Source organism: Brassica rapa, chromosome A03, assembly GCF_000309985.2.
Source record: "Brassica rapa cultivar Chiifu-401-42 chromosome A03, CAAS_Brap_v3.01, whole genome shotgun sequence".
In the NCBI taxonomy this organism is placed as follows: domain Eukaryota; kingdom Viridiplantae; phylum Streptophyta; class Magnoliopsida; order Brassicales; family Brassicaceae; genus Brassica; species Brassica rapa.
Genome location: NC_024797.2, coordinates 3293851 through 3310798, shown reverse-complemented (window position 1 = coordinate 3310798; position 16948 = coordinate 3293851). Strand labels below are relative to the sequence as shown.

Sequence of the window (16948 nt, the reverse complement as noted above, 5' to 3'; positions counted from 1 at the left end):
TGACGGCAAGGTTTATACTGTTGACATGGCTAGGAATACTTGCAGTTGTGAGCAATTTGATAAAGACAAATACCCTTGTGTGCATGCAGTGGCTGCTGCCACATTCATGTCTAAGGCAGCGGGAAGGGAACTTCATCTATCTGAGTATTGTTCAAAATACTATTGGGTGGAGCAATGGGCTTTGGCTTATCACAGGACCATATATCCTGTTCCTCATATGTCTGATTGGGTTATACCAGAAGATGTTAAAGCAAAGAAAATACTTCCTCCAGATTATGACAAGAAGAAAGGAAAACCACAACAAACAAGATTTCCATCAGTAGGAGAATCCCGTGGAAGAGGCAAAAGAGGCAGAGGGGGAGCTAGAGGAGCCAGAGGCAGAGGCAGAGCCAGAGGAGAAGGTATGGCATCGTATTTTGAATGTGGGAGTGGTTCAGGTACTACCTAGGGTTTCCTGAAGATTACTAGGTTTATTATGTGCAATTTGTACTACTAGAGATTTCTGGTATTATTATGTGAAATTTGGATTACTGTGTTTGACTTGTATTATTATGCGCAATTTGGATTACTAAGTTTTACTGGTATTATTATGTGCAATTCGAAACCAATATATATCACTAGGTTATGTGTAATTTAGAATATCATTATATGATTATTTTAAATTCGTAGGCTACGTATGTGATAAATATATAGATTAGACTATTTTTGTTAATTATTTTCAATATTTTAAGAAAATCTTAACGGTTTCCCCAAAAACTTCCTTAACTTTCATTGTTAGTATGTGAATGGTAGAGAATATAGTAAGGAGAATTTAACAAAATACATATTTCTGGTATATTGTTTATGTAAATATCTTCTATGACGATAATAATAGGGAAATGACTTTGGTTCTACTACCAAACATTTATCTCGGAGATGGTTTTACTAGAAAAACGTAAAAATTGCAATAGTCTTACTATGTGTATGGTAGTATTACTACCACCTTGAGGATTACCATAGGTATTACTAAGTGTTAAAAATAATATTTTGATATTTATGACGGCTGCACGTTTTACATGTGAAATGCATTTTTTAATTCTTTTTTAAATAATATTTTTTTTCATTTTTAGTGTTTTACATGTGTTTACTAGTTTTTGGTATATCTTTTTTTCTTTTTTTGTGCTTTTGAGGCGTAAGAAACCTAGTAATTCTAGTTATCTATCTTACTCGTTTTTGGACATAGTAACACTTGTAAATCTAGTTTTCCATACCTGTTTCAAACATCCAAATTATGCAGTTCAAACATTCTACTACCAAGTTTCAAACATCCAAAATACTTAACATCCCAAATACATAAAAGCCAAAATACTTATCATCCCAAATACATAAAAGCCTAAGGCTTTGTTTTACGCTTCTTCCCCTCCGTGAAAGGAGTCTGCACCCACTGTGATTTCCTCTTTGGTCTGCCACTCTTCTTAGGTGCAGCAACAACGACATTCTCCTTGCACCTATGCATGATCCAAGGACTCGGTGCTTCCTTGTAAACGACCATGATCCACCTTTGCTTTTCTTCCTCACTGTATTCCTCAACAACTTCCTCAGCATGTTCCTTCACAACCTCTTCCTTTTTTTTCTCTTCATCCGCAACTTTCTCCCTGCTTTTTTCCTCTGTTTCCACAGCCTCTTTCTTTTGTTTCTCTTCTTCCACAACTTTCTCACCTTTTCCAGGTTCATCCTCCATACGCCTAATTATTGGTCTCCTCGCAGCCATTGCCTTAGTCCTACCACGTGGCGGTGTTGGAGTTCCCTCTGACTGACTCCCACGTGGTGGTGTTGGAGTTTCACCGGTTCTGTTTGTCTCAACCCGAGGCTCAGTGTCATCAACTTTGGGAGTTCCCTCTGACTGACTCCCATGTGGTGGTGTTGGAGTTTCACCGGTTCTGTTCGTCTCAACCCGAGGCTCAACCCGAGGCTCATTGTCATCATCTTTGGGAGTTCTCTCTGTCTGATTCCCACGTGGTGGTGTCGGAGTTCCTTTTTCTATCTCTGTCTCCCGTGCTTCAGATTCCACCTCCTCAGTCTCATTTTTCTCCTTTTCTTTCTCCCTGGTTTCAGACTCTTTCCCTTCAACTTCTTCTTCTTCATCCTCCTTCCCTTCAACTTCTTCTTCTTGATCCTCTTTCCCTCCAACCTCTACTTGATCATCTTCTCCTTCAGCCTCAGATTCCACCACTTTTTCTTCATCTTTCTCATCATTGTTCTCATCCTTTTCCTCACTGGTTTCAGCTTCTTTCTCTTCACTTTCTTCTTCATCATGTTTCCCTCCAATCTTTTCCTCATTCGCAATTTCCTTCCACAATTTAGCAGCTTGTCTTCTACTTCTCTCCTTCATTTGCTTCAACTCTTCACTTTCACTCTCACTGTCTTCTTCCTCATCAGCCTCACTATTTTCCTTCTCTTTCTCACCCTCTTGCTGAGCATTGTCATCAGCCTCTTTCTCACCCTCTTCCTCAGTATTCTCGATGTTATCCTTTTCTTTTCCAGCCTCGTGCTCAGCATTAGCTTTCTCCTTCTCAGAACAAGCTTTGTCCTTCTCTTCATATGTATCATTGTCCCACTGTCGAAAATCCATGTCTTCACCATGACTCGGCTCCACTTTACTCTCAATAGAAGTTAGCCTGTCTTCTATTTTCTTAGCCCTTCTTCTCAAAAGCCGCTGGTTCTTTTCAAGAACACTCATCCTTGAGCTTTGAGCCTCTAACATTGTCTCCACCGTGACGTGAAGTCCAACAAATCTTTCTCCCATGAACTCCAAAATCCTCTCTTCCATACCTTGCAACCTCGAATCTAATCCAGAATTAGAGGATGATCCTTCTGCAAACGTCACCTTCTCTTTGTCTTTCTTTTTTGGCAACACTCCTCGTGCAGCTTGATCCAACTCATATAGCTCTTCCCACCAAATATTCTTCTGCTTCACATTTAACCAGTAGTTCCAAGTATCACTTGGGCTGCCCTGACGGTCATACTCTCGCTCCTCATCAATGATACGAGCCAGCATAATTTGCTCACCAATAGTTGGAACTAAGACACTGTTGATAACCTGAAAATAAAACAAATGTTAGCTCAAATGAGTTTTTTGTTCTACTAGCTTCTACTATACATATATACATGTACCTTTGTTTCTCCAACAGCAGCATATATGTCTTCCAAAGGATAACCCCTAAGACTGGACTTTGTAAACCGGCTCTTACACATCCTTGGACATTCTTCACTGGCGTCCTCTGAATAGATTCTAAACGTCTTCCCCAGATCCGGAATACACTCAAAAGCCAGAACCTAGAAAATCCATTGTCACAGTGTCAAATTTGAATTATAAAACAATTAAAATTTTTCTAAACTATATGCTTTACCTCTAAAGGGATGATGAAACCAGGAAAGGCGCATGCCTCTTTCACTTCACCCTTCAGATGGTTCATCACGTGCTTAATCTCCTTTATTGCATCCTCAAACGTTAGACGACCCCAGGGAAATGATCTGCAAGCATCTAAATCGTCCATCATCCTTAATATGAAGTCGTCTAAATTTCCAGCATCCTTCGGCTTTCCTCTGATAACCCGACCAAGAAAAAACAAGACTGTCATCTTCAATCTATCTGGACACGGCGGCATAGACAACATCTTCTGCTTCACATCAGTGATGGTGATCTTCTTTCTGTCATGGAAGTAATAATCCACAAACTTATAACCTCCCAACTTCTCATAGTTTGGTGGATAATCACCGCAGTCTAACCCAGAGATGAGGGCATGCTCCCTCATAGAATAGCGGATGGGTACACCATTAACCGCAAACCATGCAACATCATCTTCTGGAGTACAAATGGTGCGCAGTAGTAACATCCACATCCCCTGAAGCTTCAGGTTATCTTCGTCTGGCATGTGGAAGAAATGTCGAAACTGAGGATGGCTTGTGAACCACGCAGCCTCAGGCTTATCCCTGATGAGCTTTACTGTCCTGGTCACGAAGCACTTAGTTTGTATCTTCGAACTCTGGGGGAACTCGCTGCTTTTGAAGTAGAACTCAAGGGGTTGATTCGGTTGCATTTCCTGCAATCAAAATAAATTTATACATGTTAGTAATGCTAGTAATACAAAAAGTACTTGTATTACTGCTAATTACTACTCAGCATTTCTCACAAACAATAACAATGAATACAAAATATATACCTCTCTTTCAGACCCCTCACTATCGGACCCCTCTCTTTCGGACTCATCTGAGACTGAGAGCGATTCTACACTCGGTGCTCTCGCTGGCTCTCTCACTGGCCTACTCTTCTTACTCTTCTTACTGCTTTTCTTGCTCTTCTGAACTCTCGGTTCTGGTTTTTTTGCAGCCGAGTCCGGTTTCCTGACTCTAAGAGACTGACGACGACTTTCATTGGGGACTACCTTTTGATTTTTCTTCATAATTTTCCTGTACAAGACATTACAACACTCAATCACTCTAAATTCAAACCGCAAAACAACAACACAACATCAACTAAGTTTCCCCAATACAATTTTATTAACAAAAATTAAATACAATTTATAACTCAAATCGGAAACAATAGATTCTATGTAATATATACCTAAACAATAGATTTACCAAGTTCTTATCCAATTTCAAAACCAATATCTAAACATAAGACACATTCAAAGTTTTCCCCAAATTTGTTTTCAAATCTACATACAAATTCGACCAAATAACAACCAAATAAAGGGAAACTAATCACTTACCACAAGGAACAAAGATGGAGCCTCGATTTCGACAAAGGAGGATGAAGAAACGAAGCGGTCTCGACTTTAGGGTTTCAGACAAGAGAGACAAAGAGATAGTTGAGACACGAACCAACAAGGAAGAAGGAAGATGAATTTTCGATTTAGATAGAAAACAAACAAGGAAGAACGAAAATAGATACTCTAGGGTTTCAATCTCCGATTTTGCAATAGAGAGTGTCGCAAGAGGAGAGACAGACCCGATGATTGAAAATTTTGGAGAAGAGAATGTTGAGTGATACAAAACGACATCGTTTTGGTTTAGATGGGTCGGGTTTTAGGGTTTGTATTGTATGGGTCGGATCTTTCTGGTTGGATCTTGTAAATAACTAAATTAGTTTAGGGCAATCTGTCTTTAGCCACGTTTTCTATTTAAAAAAAAATGAAAAAGAAATTATATTATAATAAAGGGATAAATGGGGATTTTTTTGGAGGGTAGAGGGCATATGGAGTTAATCCTCTCCTCCTTTACGTTAACATTATTGCCCAAATATATATATATTTTTTATAGAGTAATAATCTAACAAATTTGAGATTCAATTCCAAAAAAATGATTTTATCATTAATTATGTAGATTGATGATTAATGAAAAATCTTACAAAATTATTATTGGATTTTCATGATTTAAAATGGCGCAAATCCATAGAGAAAATTTTTATATATCAACGTCATCATATTATTATATTAATAAATAAATGTGAAAAAACAGAAAAATAAAGATTTATCTTCAAAGCCGTTCTCTTTCCTTTTTTTTTTCTTTTGACACCAAAATAGATAGACAAATAAAAAAATAGGGGCGTTCCGAGAATTGAACTCGGGACCTCTCGCACCCTAAGCGAGAATCATACCACTAGACCAAACGCCCATTTTGTTGAACTGTATCTCTTTTTATATTTTCATCTACGTAAATCGTCCGGCTTTGGTAGGATATAGAAGGTACCAGCGATGGATTTGACGTGGTTGAGCTCCCTTATTGTTGGAGCGGCACTTGGATTCTGCATTGGCACTCGTCGTTCCAAACCTCCTGCTGTTGATGGAGCTGCTATTAACAACAAATTGGTTTCAAAGGATCCTCCCGAGATCGAGAAACTCGCTGATATTCTAGATGATTTCAAAATGGTACCTTTACTACATAAATGTCTCTCTCTCTCTTACCTCTTTACCTCTAATCGTAACAAAAAAAAATGTTGAGTTTGAGCTCTTTTATTATGTGTGTGTGTGTTTTGTCCGTAAGGTTTTGGTAGTGAGGAATGATCTTAAAATGGGCAAAGGGAAGATTGCAGCACAATGCAGGTGAGGAGACTGCTCCCCCTATCCAAGTTATTAACCCTTGGTGCTTGCTAGTAAACTACTAAGGAGAAATCTCCTCTGTAATCTTTTTTTTTTCTGCTAAAATGCGAATCTAATATACTTCTTTTTTTTGGGGTTCAGATTCAAGGACAGTTATGGCTATTCTTGGCGAGTTGTTATTTTTTTGATCCAGTTCATGTTACTGAAATTTAAAGACTTTGATGGATAATAATATATGAGTTTGAGAGTTGCAAAGACTTTACTGGCCCCTTGGTGCTTGTCCTTCACCCTGTTTTGATTTTATAGCTCACAAGAATCCAACGTATGAAAATGTAAGCTAAAAGAATTGGATCCGCAACGTTCTATGGGGGCAATAGAGATCTTGCTAGCATAATTTGTTTATCGGATTTTATCAGCTTTTCTTAGTACAACATTCGAAGACTTATAAGGGTTGTTACTGCTGCAGGACCAGTCCAAGTTGTTGATGAAGTATCAGGTGGACTAAAGCTTCTATAGCAGCTTCAACCCGATCTCTCAGATGCACCAAGCACAAGGAAGAGACATGAACTCCATTCTTGATGATGATGAAAGCTGTGAGAAATTTGAAGTGCTGTGTATACTCATTCTTGATGATGATGATGATGATGATGAAAAATCCCATTTTAAAGCATTTTCCCCCAACATTTAGATTTTGTTCTCTCCAGGATCAGTTTCTGATTGATTAACCAATGGTGATATCAATGATTTCCTGGTTTTGCATTAGAGGTAGCAGAAGTTCTAATGGCATTCCAGGCGCTAGTATTTTGCTTCATTAAACAATTGTAACATCTTGTTTTACTGGAAGATAAACAGAGTGTTATTCTGTAATTTTTTTTACAAAAAATTGCTTTAAGTTATCTACACGAGGTCTATAACCACAAATCCTTCTCAATCATTTTCTTGTCCCTTAACAAGGGATCGTTCTTGAATCTGGAACCTCTGTATTACGTTGCTGCGACGCTTTCATAACCTCTGCTTGACGCTGGAAACTCGCTCAAGCAATCAGAAAACCATATCAACGCATTTGCACACATGACTTTATTGGCTTAATATCACACATGTTCCATGTCAGAATAAAACACTCATCTTCTTTTTCTGAGGAACACAACAACAATACACAGATTCACTTCCGCAGCAAAAAATAGGACCATCAATGCTTCACACGCATTTATCATATGATGATCAACACAAGCAAACAAATCAAATCTCACACTCTCTCAGTGAACTGAGGTCGAGACTTGGCGAATTACACAGCGGCTGCTGATGGAGCCTTCCCCAATGTGTTCCACAATATATAATCCCCAGATGTCACCTGTTATACGCACATACAATGCAGTTAAACACATATATAGACTTTATAATTTCTCAAATCTTGGGTTCAAACATTTCCTTGTGTCCTACTTACCTGAGCAGAATACTCTACTGGTGACTTTGTGGTTGGGTAGATATTGACCTAGCAAAAACAAAAGGGAGGCAATGATCATATAGAACCAACCCTTGTAAACTAATCACCTAACAAGCTTACCGATTTTGTGTCGATGGACATTCGAGATACAGATGCCCCCACAATCTTGAACGAGACCTGTAAACCATAACACAGATTTGAAACAACAAGTCAACAACAACCAAGTCCAGAAGGTTTCAAAAGGAAGAAACAAAAGCCATACACATACCTTAGCGTAGTCATAGGCTTGCCAGCAGAAAGGTTCCTCCATCTCAACCGCTGGGAGATCCTTGTTCATTTTCTGCACCAAAACGTCCTCCACGTTCACCACATTCTCTGTACCCTCACCGTCATTCTCTTCATCATCATCTCCGTCTCCTCTCCTCCTACTCTTCAATGGACTAAACTTAATTGTCCCAGGGAAAGTTGCCTCAAGGCTTTTTCCAGAGAGACTACGCCCACTGCCCACAACCCTCCACTCAACAGAGTGTTCTGTAGTCACCACAGTCCCAGCTGAAGGAGTCCCATCAAACGCCACAATCCGTCTCCGCGGAAAGGGCATAGTAATAGTGCAAAACTCCATTGACAGAGGACTCTTGTACCCTTCCATGAGTCCCACCTTGAAGAGAAACGCACCTTCGTCCTCTGAGACCATCGATAGCTGATAGAACCCTTTCACTGGTGGTCCAAGCCCACAACCCGCCTGGTACCTCATGAGAACAAAGTTACCCAACGGAGGCTGGAACACAATGTTCTGCTTGTCGATCCCGTGCGCTGGGACTTGCGCGCAGGGATGGAAAGATATAGAGTCGATCCGGGCTTTACTCAGCCCCGCTAGAGGAAAGGACACGTCAGGCAGTCCTTCAAGCTCTGCCCTGCAGTTTATCTGCCCCGCCACGGATACACTGTCTGGAATCTCATCTCGGTCGTACATTGCAGCGTTAATGGTCTCATGGATTGTGAATAACAGCCTCTGCTTCCCTTTGTACAAGTACGGCTTCCACGCTGGTTGCTTAAGGTCTTGGTGAGGAGGCTCGGCAGAGGAAAAACCATTTGCTTTCATAGCAAAGATATTAGAAAGGCTGAGGTCTAATGGTGTTCCTGCAACATTGATTTAAAAGATGTCATGAAACAAATGGTTTAGTATAAGACAAAGAGATTCTAGTACGAACCAAAGGGCATAGCACTAGCGATGAAATTTCTAAGTAGGTCTTTGTCAAGAAGCCCTGATTTGGGAGCATCTGATGCCGCAGCTCCGGTTATAGAGGATTGGGAAGAAGAAGCTGCAACGGGTGCAGCAGCTACAGGTCTTGGCCTCGTTGAGATACCAATGCTTCCAGTTAGTGAATCAAACAATCCTCCAACTGATGGTGAAGCTGCTACAACAACCTCAGGCTCAGCCGTATCGCCGGAGACGATGTCACCAAACGAATGAGCCACCATGAAAGCCCTACAAACATAAGTGTGGGAATTAAGACACAACTGAAACTCTTTGTCTAGAGACAGGGAGATGTCATAAGTGCACCCACCCAGTGATGGATGACATGTTAAGCAAGAGAGAAGATAAACTCAGATCTTCACCAACAGCTGATCCACAATCAGATCTATTAGATAAGTTAACGAAGTCTTTCATCTCCCTTGGCTCAACCAAAGGCAAGACGAGGATGTGATAAAGAGCTTTGGCGTGAATCACAATAGGCCAGAGAATATTCGTATCATCGTTTTCGTTAGATTCGTTATCATCATCTTCGGATAAGGAAAGGCTGATGATGTGACGAGTGATGGGATCATCGACCCAGGAGTCTGATCCTTTTGTGGATTGAGATACACGTAAGCCGTATCCGCGGCTAGAGCCTTCCCGTCTCTTTCTTCGAGCAAAAGATGTGGCGAGTTGTTGATCGGTTGGAAGCCGAGGAGGATCGGTGTTTTCGTTTTCCGTCTTGAAGGCGGAGCGCCACCGCTTCTCAACCACCGGAAACCTCCTGATTTGTTTTTGAATTAGAGATGTTGGAAGAATGAAATTGACCGATAATATATAAAATTACGAACCTGGAGAATACAACAGTGTCGTGGTTGTTGAGTATCCAGAGAGCTCTGATGCTGCAGCCAGAGGGCATGATTGAAGTGAAGATCTTTTCTGTGTGTTTGATTTTGGTGGAGAAGATGAAGACGACGACGGAAATTCAAATCGGTTTTGATTTTTCTTATTTTGGTTTGGATTATTCCGGTTTAATAAAATAGACTAGACCGGGTGGATTGAGCACATCTATTGTGGCTGGGTCTAAAATAGACGGGCCTTATTATGGCCCAGGAAGCAACATCAATTGCTTCATGTCTAATTCCTTTGTTTGCTGCGAAATTTATATCGATCGATTGTCTTTCCTCTGTAAGAATCTCATTCATGTCTACTCGGGTCTAGATACCTTGTAAGGGCTGTTCAATATGGTAAAACCGAACCGTACTGAACCGAACCGAACCGAAATAGACAATATGGTTTGATTTTGGTATATACCATATAAACCGAATGGATATAACTTTATAAAAACCGTAGGATTTGGATATGGTTTGGTATATAACCGATTAAACCGAATAAACCGAATAAAACCGATTAAAAGTATAAACATGTAAATATGTATCTATTTTATAACGATACATGAAAATCTATTTGTTACATAAGTTAAATTTGTGTTAATAACTATTACCATAATTTTATAGTAATAAAAAATTTTAATTTGTAAAACACTTGAACTATAACTAAATAACAATACATCACAATTCAGACACCTTATTTTCTAAGTCTTTTTTTGATCTTTTTGCTTTTTTTTAGTCTTCACTAAATTAATATGAAGATTATAAATTTGATGGATAATAATTAATGGAAAATTTTCAATTGAAAAAGCATGAATTTAATGAACACTAAATATGGAAGAGTGGAAAAACTTTTCCTTCATGCTTTTGTTTTGTTTCATATTTTTATTTTTAAAATTTAAAGTTTTTATTTTAGTTATAGATTTGATTATTTTATTTGATGGTACAAGTATTTTTACTTTTTTGTTCATTTATTTGAACATGTAATATATTTTTAATAAATGACGGTGTTGATAATATGACTCTAAAATTCATATAATATGATCTCAAATAAAATAATTATGTTTTTTGGTATAAAACCGAATAAACCGAAAACCGACGGTATATAAACCGAACCGAACCGAAGTAAATATGGATTTAGAATGGTAGTTATATTTTACTAACCGAAATACCGAAAACCGAAAAAAACCGAACCGAAACCGAACCGATATCCGGATTGAACACCCCTAACTTGTACATAAAGATACCAAAGTTTTCAACGTAAAATCTTCAATGGCTTCTTGTTTCCGAGAAACGATAGTAAACCCTAGTCTGAGTAAAATAGCCCTGACTACAGTGGGTTTCTTGTTCTACACGTAAGGATTATTTATCCAGAGGGTTGCTAAATTAGAAGGAACGGAGAGTGTGTAATGAGTTTTTGAAGCCCAAGGAATGAATGAGTAGGCATGAATGTCGAATAGTTAGTGTGAGAACTCTCTGTTTGAATCATTATTTACGACAAGATTGTGTTCAGATGCTTAATGCTAAGACATGGATTCCACTTGTCATCTTAAGTTTGTGACATTGTAATAATCATGAGCTCCCAAAAAAAAACAGTAAAAGAACATTTAGGACATCATGCAAAATCTTGAAGGAGAAACAAAAAAGTTTGGAGAGAAGCAAAAAAGAAAAAGCTTAGATGCTGCTAGAGTCACGGCCAAAGATAAAGCGTCGAACCCAGTCAGACACCACCAGCGACCTTGTGCGCCAGCTCACCAGTTTGCTAGCGTAGACAGAGTACCAAAGCCACTGGCTACTATGACCAATAGAGACCCAATCCCCTGGCAGTTCAGCCGCTGTCTGTTCCCCTCCCAACGGAGCAAACGATCCAAAATGTCTGTACCTAAACGGCTGGAACCTGTGCCTACCTTCTCCTCTGAACCTCAATGGACCCTCTGGCTTCTTCTCACACTTCTCCATTTTGTTGAAGCACTTCGCAAGATACTTACCTTGTTGTGACGCAACCTGTTAACACATCAAAAATCAGAACGAGAGATTTTAACATCTAAGTTCGTTTACTTGTTCTAGAAGAAAGCTTTTTTACCTGTGCAGTTGCTGGAAGATTTTTCATCTGAGTATCCACCTCTGAGAGTGCTTGCTTAAACGTCTCGATGTTAACCTCAGTGTCATCGCCGTTCGCACTCTTGAGCAAGTTTGCAATGTTCCTCAGTTTCTTCTTCTTCAAGTAAAGCTCAACCTGAGGGTACCTCTGGCAGATGTCTTTCACCACGGTTTTGAACTCTTTCTTGTTCAACGTTCCCGTCTCTCCCTTGTCTGCTTTGCTGAAAATTGCAGCTATATCTTCCTGTTTAACACAAGGCAACAAAACTAGATTAAACTCCGAAAAAAAATCACTAATCGGGTATTTCAACTTAAATATAAGGAGTTTATATTAAAAAGTAGAGAAAAATATGAATAGAGGTTCTTACTTAAAGAACTCCAATAGATACTATGAGAACAAATGTTTTATGCAAGTGGTCTAGTCTCAAATTTTGTCATTTAAATTTAATAACCTAATCAAATTAAATATTAGACTAATCTATATTATAATCTCAAGGTGTTGAAACGTTACCATGACTCTGCGTTGGTTAATGGTTGCAGTATCACCCAAAGCATAGACACTGTCACATCCCTCCACTCTAAGCCACTCATCAGTCGCCAAGACACGCCTCTGACCCTGACCAATCTGATGCATAAACTCCTTGATGACAGGACGTATCCCAATCCCCGTAGACCACACAACCATACCATAAGGCTCAGAGACAATTCTACCAGTTGCTATCTCCTTTGTGGATATCTCATCAGCAGTCACTCCCACAACCATGTTCTTCGTCTTCAAATCGATCCCGTCTCTCTGGAACTTCTCCTCAGCAAAAGCAGTGATCCTCTTATCAAACATGTTGAGAATGTGGTCTCCTGCTTCAAGAAGAGTGATCCTCGTAAACTCTTGCACCTTCGGGTATATTTTAGCCACGTCCTCGACCAAGAAGTCATGAAGCTCGGCTGAGAACTCGACACCGGTGGGTCCACCACCAACCACAACGAAATGCAGAATCTTTTTCCTCTCTTCTTCGGTTAAATCAGGAAGAGACGCTCTCTCAAAAGAGTTGATAACCGTTTGACGAATCTTGAGAGCATCCTCAGCTTCCTTTAAAAAATGAGCATTTTCCTCAACTCCAGGGGTGTTGAACGTGTTAGGCTTGGCACCAACAGCTACCACTAGAATGTCGTAGTCCATGTCAAACTCCTTTGCGTCCTTAGAGGCACCGTCCTTGGACCTGCAGAGGATCTTCTTGTTAGATGCATCGATCTTGACGCACTCTGCCTCGGTGTACTCGAACCCTTTCTTGCGCATAAGGCCGCGGATGGGCTCCACGATGCTTCGGGCTTCTACGGTGCCGTTGGTGACGCTCGGCAGGAGAGGAGTGAAGAGGAAGAAGTTGCGAGGAGAGACGACTTGGACGTCGTAGTTGGGGTTGTTTAGGTAGCTCAAGAAGCTGTAGCCGCCCCAGCCGCTCCCGAGAACGACCACCTTCTTCTTCTTGGTTTCTTGGCCATCTGCGGTTAATGTTCGCTTCAGTGGATTCGAGTCTGAGTACACTAGTAAACCTCCACCGCTGCAAAAAAAAACAATACATGAAACGACAACGGTCAGAGAGTAAAACGACATAAAACTCTCAAAGAAAGATCTAATGAACTATACGTTACTAAAAAAAAAATGGATCTGAACTAACATATATTTGAGAGATGTTCGTCTATACAGAAGACTATAATATTCATACATATATACATTAATATTTATATTTTGCTGAAAAAATAATAATACATTAATGTTCATAGAAGAAGAATGGAGTAGTGATGTAGATCTAAAGGAGAGACCTGCAGGTACTGAGGAGAAGGAGCTTGGCAGCAGAAGGGTAAGTTTTGAAGAAGCTGTAAGCTCTCTTGGAGAAGCTATGGGAACTCATGATGATGTTTCAGCAAATTTTTATCAGCCTTCTGGTTCTCCAGAATATATAAAGGAGAGAGCTTTACAAGAATATTGGAAGAGAGGAGGCTGTGCGAATGTGAATGCAAAGAAAGGAAACTATAAAGGCTACGCTTTTAGGTTATAGAGAAGCTGGCGGAGACACACACACCTAAAGCAAAGTAAGGAAAGACAGCTAAGAGGAAAAATTGGAGTAGCGCCCAAGTAAAATGGAATATATCATTTAATATTATTCTCGTTTGTTGACCCCAAAAAAAAATATTTTTCCCCCAAGAAAAAAGGAAACGGGAGGCCCAATAAATAAACGGCAGTTTCTTTCTTTTTTAGGCTGACTTTTTTTTTTTAATTCAACAATGTTTGAATTCTTTAAACTAGTAATTATAATATTTTTACTAGGTTCAACCCTCAGTCAAAGTTATGATTTAAAAAAAAAATAGTTTTATGATATTTTAACTTTTTCAACAATTGTATTCGTCCAAGTTTATGTATGTACATTAAATACATTAAATTTGTGTATACCGACCGAAAATATTTTGTATTTTTTTAATAGAATAACTAACATGTGTGTCACAAACAATGAGATGAGTATCGCAACAAAGAAGAAGCATGGAATGGATATGCATTTTCCAGAGAAGAGCCATGTTTAAGTTAAGTATTAAGAAGCATAGGCATGTGTATTGCATGTTGTGACCCTGAATCAAGAAACTCTCCCCATATGGCTTCTGGCCTCAAATCTTTTACCAAGCTACAATAGTGGCTGATGCATCAGATATGATGAAAGTAATGTTAGATGATTAAATTAAATATAACTAATACTTTTAGGAATATAAATTGTATTTCAGAGATTAATCACATGCATAGCTTAGTTTTTATGTTAGTAATAATAGAGAACATCCAAGCATACATTTTATGTTACATCCAAAAGACATAAACCAAGTTCACATTTTTTTTCATATCAAAGAAACTAACCAGAAAAGTATAAAAACGAAACCTTATCACTGTAATGAGATTTAGTTCTTGGAGTATTCAGACGAATGAATCGGAGCATACCCTTCCGGTGGTTGCTGATCCGACTCTGACGGTTGTGACGGTTGCTCTGCTTCAACCTTTTCTTTTGTTTTCTGACTAACCTCTCCAGCCGCTTTAGCAACTCTGTTGAACGCTCCTGCGGCCCAGCTCACACCGGTTAACACATAACGGTTCTTCATCACCGCGGTTCCTGCACTGCTAACCGTCTGTTCCGCAGAGGCAAATGCTGACTTGGTCCTCTCTGAAACCTGGAAGCTTTGGTCCACCTCCTTGATCTTGTCGTTCACCAAGCTCGTACCAGCTGTGAACTTTTGGCTTAGACCGATTTTTTGGTCTATGGAAGCGACTCCTGCTGTTGCAGTTGAAGTGAAACCGAGTTTCTCGTCAAAAGCTTTTGCTCTTCCGACAGCGTCTTTCCCGAGGATGAAACCCTTTGCTAACATGCTGCTCACAACATCCTCTGCCTTCTGGACAACTGATTCTGCGGCGCCTCCGACACCACCGCTCTGTGTTTCCTGTGAAATAAAAACAAGTTAAAACCTCTAGAGATTGCTACTAAGAGTGTTGAGGAGTGAGGACCAACTCACTCGATATATCTACCAAAATCACAGATTTGTTGAGGTATACATTTTTGCAAGTTATTACAATTAATCAATGAAACATCAACGGAAATGGTTTCTTGTTCCTATTAAATGGAATAGGAAAAAAAAATCAATATATATGCTCAAGATGGAAGGAAGACATTACAGCATGAGGGGCAGTAGGTGGAGTGTAGTCAGGAGCCATCTCAATGATGACTGATTGATCGGCAATACTCGCACCCTGAAACAAACATCCCTAGTTGTTAGTATGATGACTTCAACTACAAATGTTCCATTTTTTTGCAAGTTATAAAAAAACTAATTTTGATTGTGATTCTCTACTCTAGATACAGAGTGGATTCCATGAGGACAGAACAGTGAAAGCAACTCTTGAGTGTTTTTTACCATATAAAATGAAGGTTTAAATGCTAACAAGAAAGTCATGTATTGGTTACTAGACTAACAGTCATACTGAACTTAGCATAAAGCTACATGTAATGTATTATGTGACGAGGAGGGATGTTAAGGGGGAAGGAAAGTGAACCCACAGATAAGAGCACAGCGGTCTCAGCTCCTTGAGGATCTTTGAATGTGACATAAGCACTATGCTCGTTACTGCTTGTCAAAACATGAAAACAAAAAAAAAAGAAGAAAAATTATTTACTGAGAGATAGCTTTATTTCTTTCAAATGGTTTTTAATTTCACCACCACTATCTCAAAGAACGAAAGCTGTAGGCAATGACTAACCCTTGGATGTCAATGCTTTCAACTTCGCCAGAAAAAGAGAAGAACTCTTTGATATCATGCTCCGTTGCTCCTGAGGAGAGGTTGCCAACTTTCACTGACCTTATCTGTCGTTAACAAATAATTAAAGGGATTATATAATCATTAACAAAAACAATTCAATGCGTGTTAAAGAATTATTATTTTTTCTAAAAAAAAAACAGAGAACAAGACACACATAATGCAGTTGAATCATGCCAGAATGAAACATGAGTAAGCAGAAGCTAAACATTCTAAATGACAAATCCATATACAGACGGGAATCAATTCGATTACAGAAAGTAACAACGAATCAGTAACCAATCATTTCAACGGTAAGGGAAAGGGAAGGCAATATATTATTTCACGGATAAGATATTATTATATGCATCAAAAGGAAGTGAAGAACAAACCGCCATGGATGGATGATGTTGATCTTCGTAGCTGGGGAAGAGAGGTTGTGATTTGCTTTCTGAAACGCAGATTCTCAAGAGATCGGCCTTAAAACCGAAACGCGCTTCGAGAAGGGAAGAGTGTTCTTTGGTTTTTATGACACCGCACGCACACCTACGACGTGTGTGGGATTGCGTTACGCCATTTAATCCTATTTTAGTACTCCTAATAAATTAATTTTCAGCAATTCATAATATTTTCATCAAAATTCAATTAATACTTCAACTTTCCTTTTTAACACTTCTGTTTTAATCGCTTTTTTCATTTCAAATAAAAATGTTAGAAATTGAAGGCATAAGATTGTTTCACTACAATTGTTAAATAAAAGTTATATTTTCTAAAAAAGGATTTCCCCTTATCATAAGAAGGTACTGTATATGTATTAAATTTATTAATTCAATAATTGATAAATATTTTTAGTATATTAATTAAAAAATTATATTT

General features: G+C 39.0%; 5 protein-coding genes and 1 non-coding gene across 8 annotated transcripts; 1 reads left to right on the top strand and 5 right to left on the bottom strand.

Moving 5' to 3' along the window:
• Positions 1 to 1063: 1063 nt before the first annotated feature.
• LOC103834302 (uncharacterized protein At3g43530) lies at positions 1064 to 4502 on the bottom strand. Its single transcript, XM_033288770.1, has 4 exons — positions 4203 to 4502; positions 3390 to 4082; positions 3154 to 3315; positions 1064 to 3079 (listed from the first exon to the last, which is right to left on the bottom strand). The coding sequence occupies exons 1-4, from the start codon at positions 4440 to 4442 to the stop codon at positions 1373 to 1375; spliced, it is 2802 nt and encodes a 933-aa protein (XP_033144661.1). The 5' UTR covers positions 4443 to 4502; the 3' UTR covers positions 1064 to 1372.
• A 1081-nt stretch (positions 4503 to 5583) lies between these two features.
• Positions 5584 to 5655, bottom strand: TRNAP-AGG. The gene has a single exon. It is a non-coding gene; the product is annotated as a tRNA-Pro (tRNA).
• A 44-nt stretch (positions 5656 to 5699) lies between these two features.
• On the top strand, positions 5700 to 6976 carry LOC103856876 (peptidyl-tRNA hydrolase 2, mitochondrial). 2 transcript variants are annotated; one of them, XM_018657290.2, is made up of 3 exons: positions 5700 to 5909; positions 6025 to 6083; positions 6547 to 6976. In XM_018657290.2, the coding sequence occupies exons 1-3, from the start codon at positions 5736 to 5738 to the stop codon at positions 6563 to 6565; spliced, it is 252 nt and encodes an 83-aa protein (XP_018512806.1). In that variant the 5' UTR covers positions 5700 to 5735; the 3' UTR covers positions 6566 to 6976. The 2 variants fall into 2 exon arrangements, with proteins under 2 accessions (XP_018512806.1, XP_033144675.1); XM_033288784.1 differs by having other exon boundaries at positions 6222 to 6976.
• On the bottom strand, positions 6892 to 9896 carry LOC103856221 (AP-5 complex subunit mu). Of its 2 annotated transcripts, none has more exons than XM_033288771.1 (8): positions 9613 to 9896; positions 9093 to 9545; positions 8736 to 9013; positions 7793 to 8664; positions 7645 to 7701; positions 7525 to 7572; positions 7370 to 7431; positions 6892 to 7214 (listed from the first exon to the last, which is right to left on the bottom strand). In XM_033288771.1, exons 1-8 carry the CDS (start codon positions 9678 to 9680, stop codon positions 7202 to 7204), a joined length of 1851 nt encoding a protein of 616 aa, XP_033144662.1. In that variant the 5' UTR covers positions 9681 to 9896; the 3' UTR covers positions 6892 to 7201. The 2 variants fall into 2 exon arrangements, with proteins under 2 accessions (XP_033144662.1, XP_009131568.1); XM_009133320.3 differs by having other exon boundaries at positions 7331 to 7431; positions 9613 to 9893.
• Positions 9897 to 11111: 1215 nt separating this feature from the next.
• Positions 11112 to 14272, bottom strand: LOC103856220 (external alternative NAD(P)H-ubiquinone oxidoreductase B4, mitochondrial). The gene is made up of 4 exons (XM_009133318.3): positions 13570 to 14272; positions 12263 to 13307; positions 11735 to 11995; positions 11112 to 11655 (listed from the first exon to the last, which is right to left on the bottom strand). The coding sequence occupies exons 1-4, from the start codon at positions 13656 to 13658 to the stop codon at positions 11326 to 11328; spliced, it is 1725 nt and encodes a 574-aa protein (XP_009131566.1). The 5' UTR covers positions 13659 to 14272; the 3' UTR covers positions 11112 to 11325.
• A 222-nt stretch (positions 14273 to 14494) lies between these two features.
• Positions 14495 to 16678, bottom strand: LOC103856219 (binding partner of ACD11 1). Its single transcript, XM_009133317.3, has 5 exons — positions 16465 to 16678; positions 16037 to 16140; positions 15837 to 15903; positions 15455 to 15529; positions 14495 to 15222 (listed from the first exon to the last, which is right to left on the bottom strand). Exons 1-5 carry the CDS (start codon positions 16468 to 16470, stop codon positions 14689 to 14691), a joined length of 786 nt encoding a protein of 261 aa, XP_009131565.1. The 5' UTR covers positions 16471 to 16678; the 3' UTR covers positions 14495 to 14688.
• Positions 16679 to 16948: the final 270 nt, after the last annotated feature.

What these genes read in the sequence shown, in the direction of transcription:
- LOC103834302 (XM_033288770.1), bottom strand. Translation starts at nt 4,442, where the DNA reads ATGAAGAAAAATCAAAAGGTAGTCCCCAATGAAAGTCGTCGTCAGTCT. An exon ending in GTTTCATCATCCCTTTAGAG is followed by an intron (nt 3,316 to 3,389) that starts GTAAAGCATATA and finishes TGGATTTTCTAG; the next exon opens with GTTCTGGCTTTTGAGTGTAT. An exon ending in CTGCTGTTGGAGAAACAAAG is followed by an intron (nt 3,080 to 3,153) that starts GTACATGTATAT and finishes TTTTATTTTCAG; the next exon opens with GTTATCAACAGTGTCTTAGT.
- LOC103856876 (XM_033288784.1), top strand. Translation starts at nt 5,736, where the DNA reads ATGGATTTGACGTGGTTGAGCTCCCTTATTGTTGGAGCGGCACTTGGA. An exon ending in TTCTAGATGATTTCAAAATG is followed by an intron (nt 5,910 to 6,024) that starts GTACCTTTACTA and finishes TTTGTCCGTAAG; the next exon opens with GTTTTGGTAGTGAGGAATGA. An exon ending in AAGATTGCAGCACAATGCAG is followed by an intron (nt 6,084 to 6,221) that starts GTGAGGAGACTG and finishes TTTGGGGTTCAG; the next exon opens with ATTCAAGGACAGTTATGGCT.
- LOC103856221 (XM_033288771.1), bottom strand. Translation starts at nt 9,680, where the DNA reads ATGCCCTCTGGCTGCAGCATCAGAGCTCTCTGGATACTCAACAACCAC. An exon ending in CGCTAGTGCTATGCCCTTTG is followed by an intron (nt 8,665 to 8,735) that starts GTTCGTACTAGA and finishes TCAATGTTGCAG; the next exon opens with GAACACCATTAGACCTCAGC. An exon ending in TGTCCATCGACACAAAATCG is followed by an intron (nt 7,573 to 7,644) that starts GTAAGCTTGTTA and finishes TGTTTTTGCTAG; the next exon opens with GTCAATATCTACCCAACCAC.
- LOC103856220 (XM_009133318.3), bottom strand. Translation starts at nt 13,658, where the DNA reads ATGAGTTCCCATAGCTTCTCCAAGAGAGCTTACAGCTTCTTCAAAACT. An exon ending in CTTCTCCTCAGTACCTGCAG is followed by an intron (nt 13,308 to 13,569) that starts GTCTCTCCTTTA and finishes TTTTTTTTGCAG; the next exon opens with CGGTGGAGGTTTACTAGTGT. An exon ending in TTAACCAACGCAGAGTCATG is followed by an intron (nt 11,996 to 12,262) that starts GTAACGTTTCAA and finishes TGTGTTAAACAG; the next exon opens with GAAGATATAGCTGCAATTTT.
- LOC103856219 (XM_009133317.3), bottom strand. An exon ending in GAAAGCATTGACATCCAAGG is followed by an intron (nt 15,904 to 16,036) that starts GTTAGTCATTGC and finishes TTTGACAAGCAG; the next exon opens with TAACGAGCATAGTGCTTATG. An exon ending in CACCTACTGCCCCTCATGCT is followed by an intron (nt 15,223 to 15,454) that starts GTAATGTCTTCC and finishes TTTATTTCACAG; the next exon opens with GAAACACAGAGCGGTGGTGT.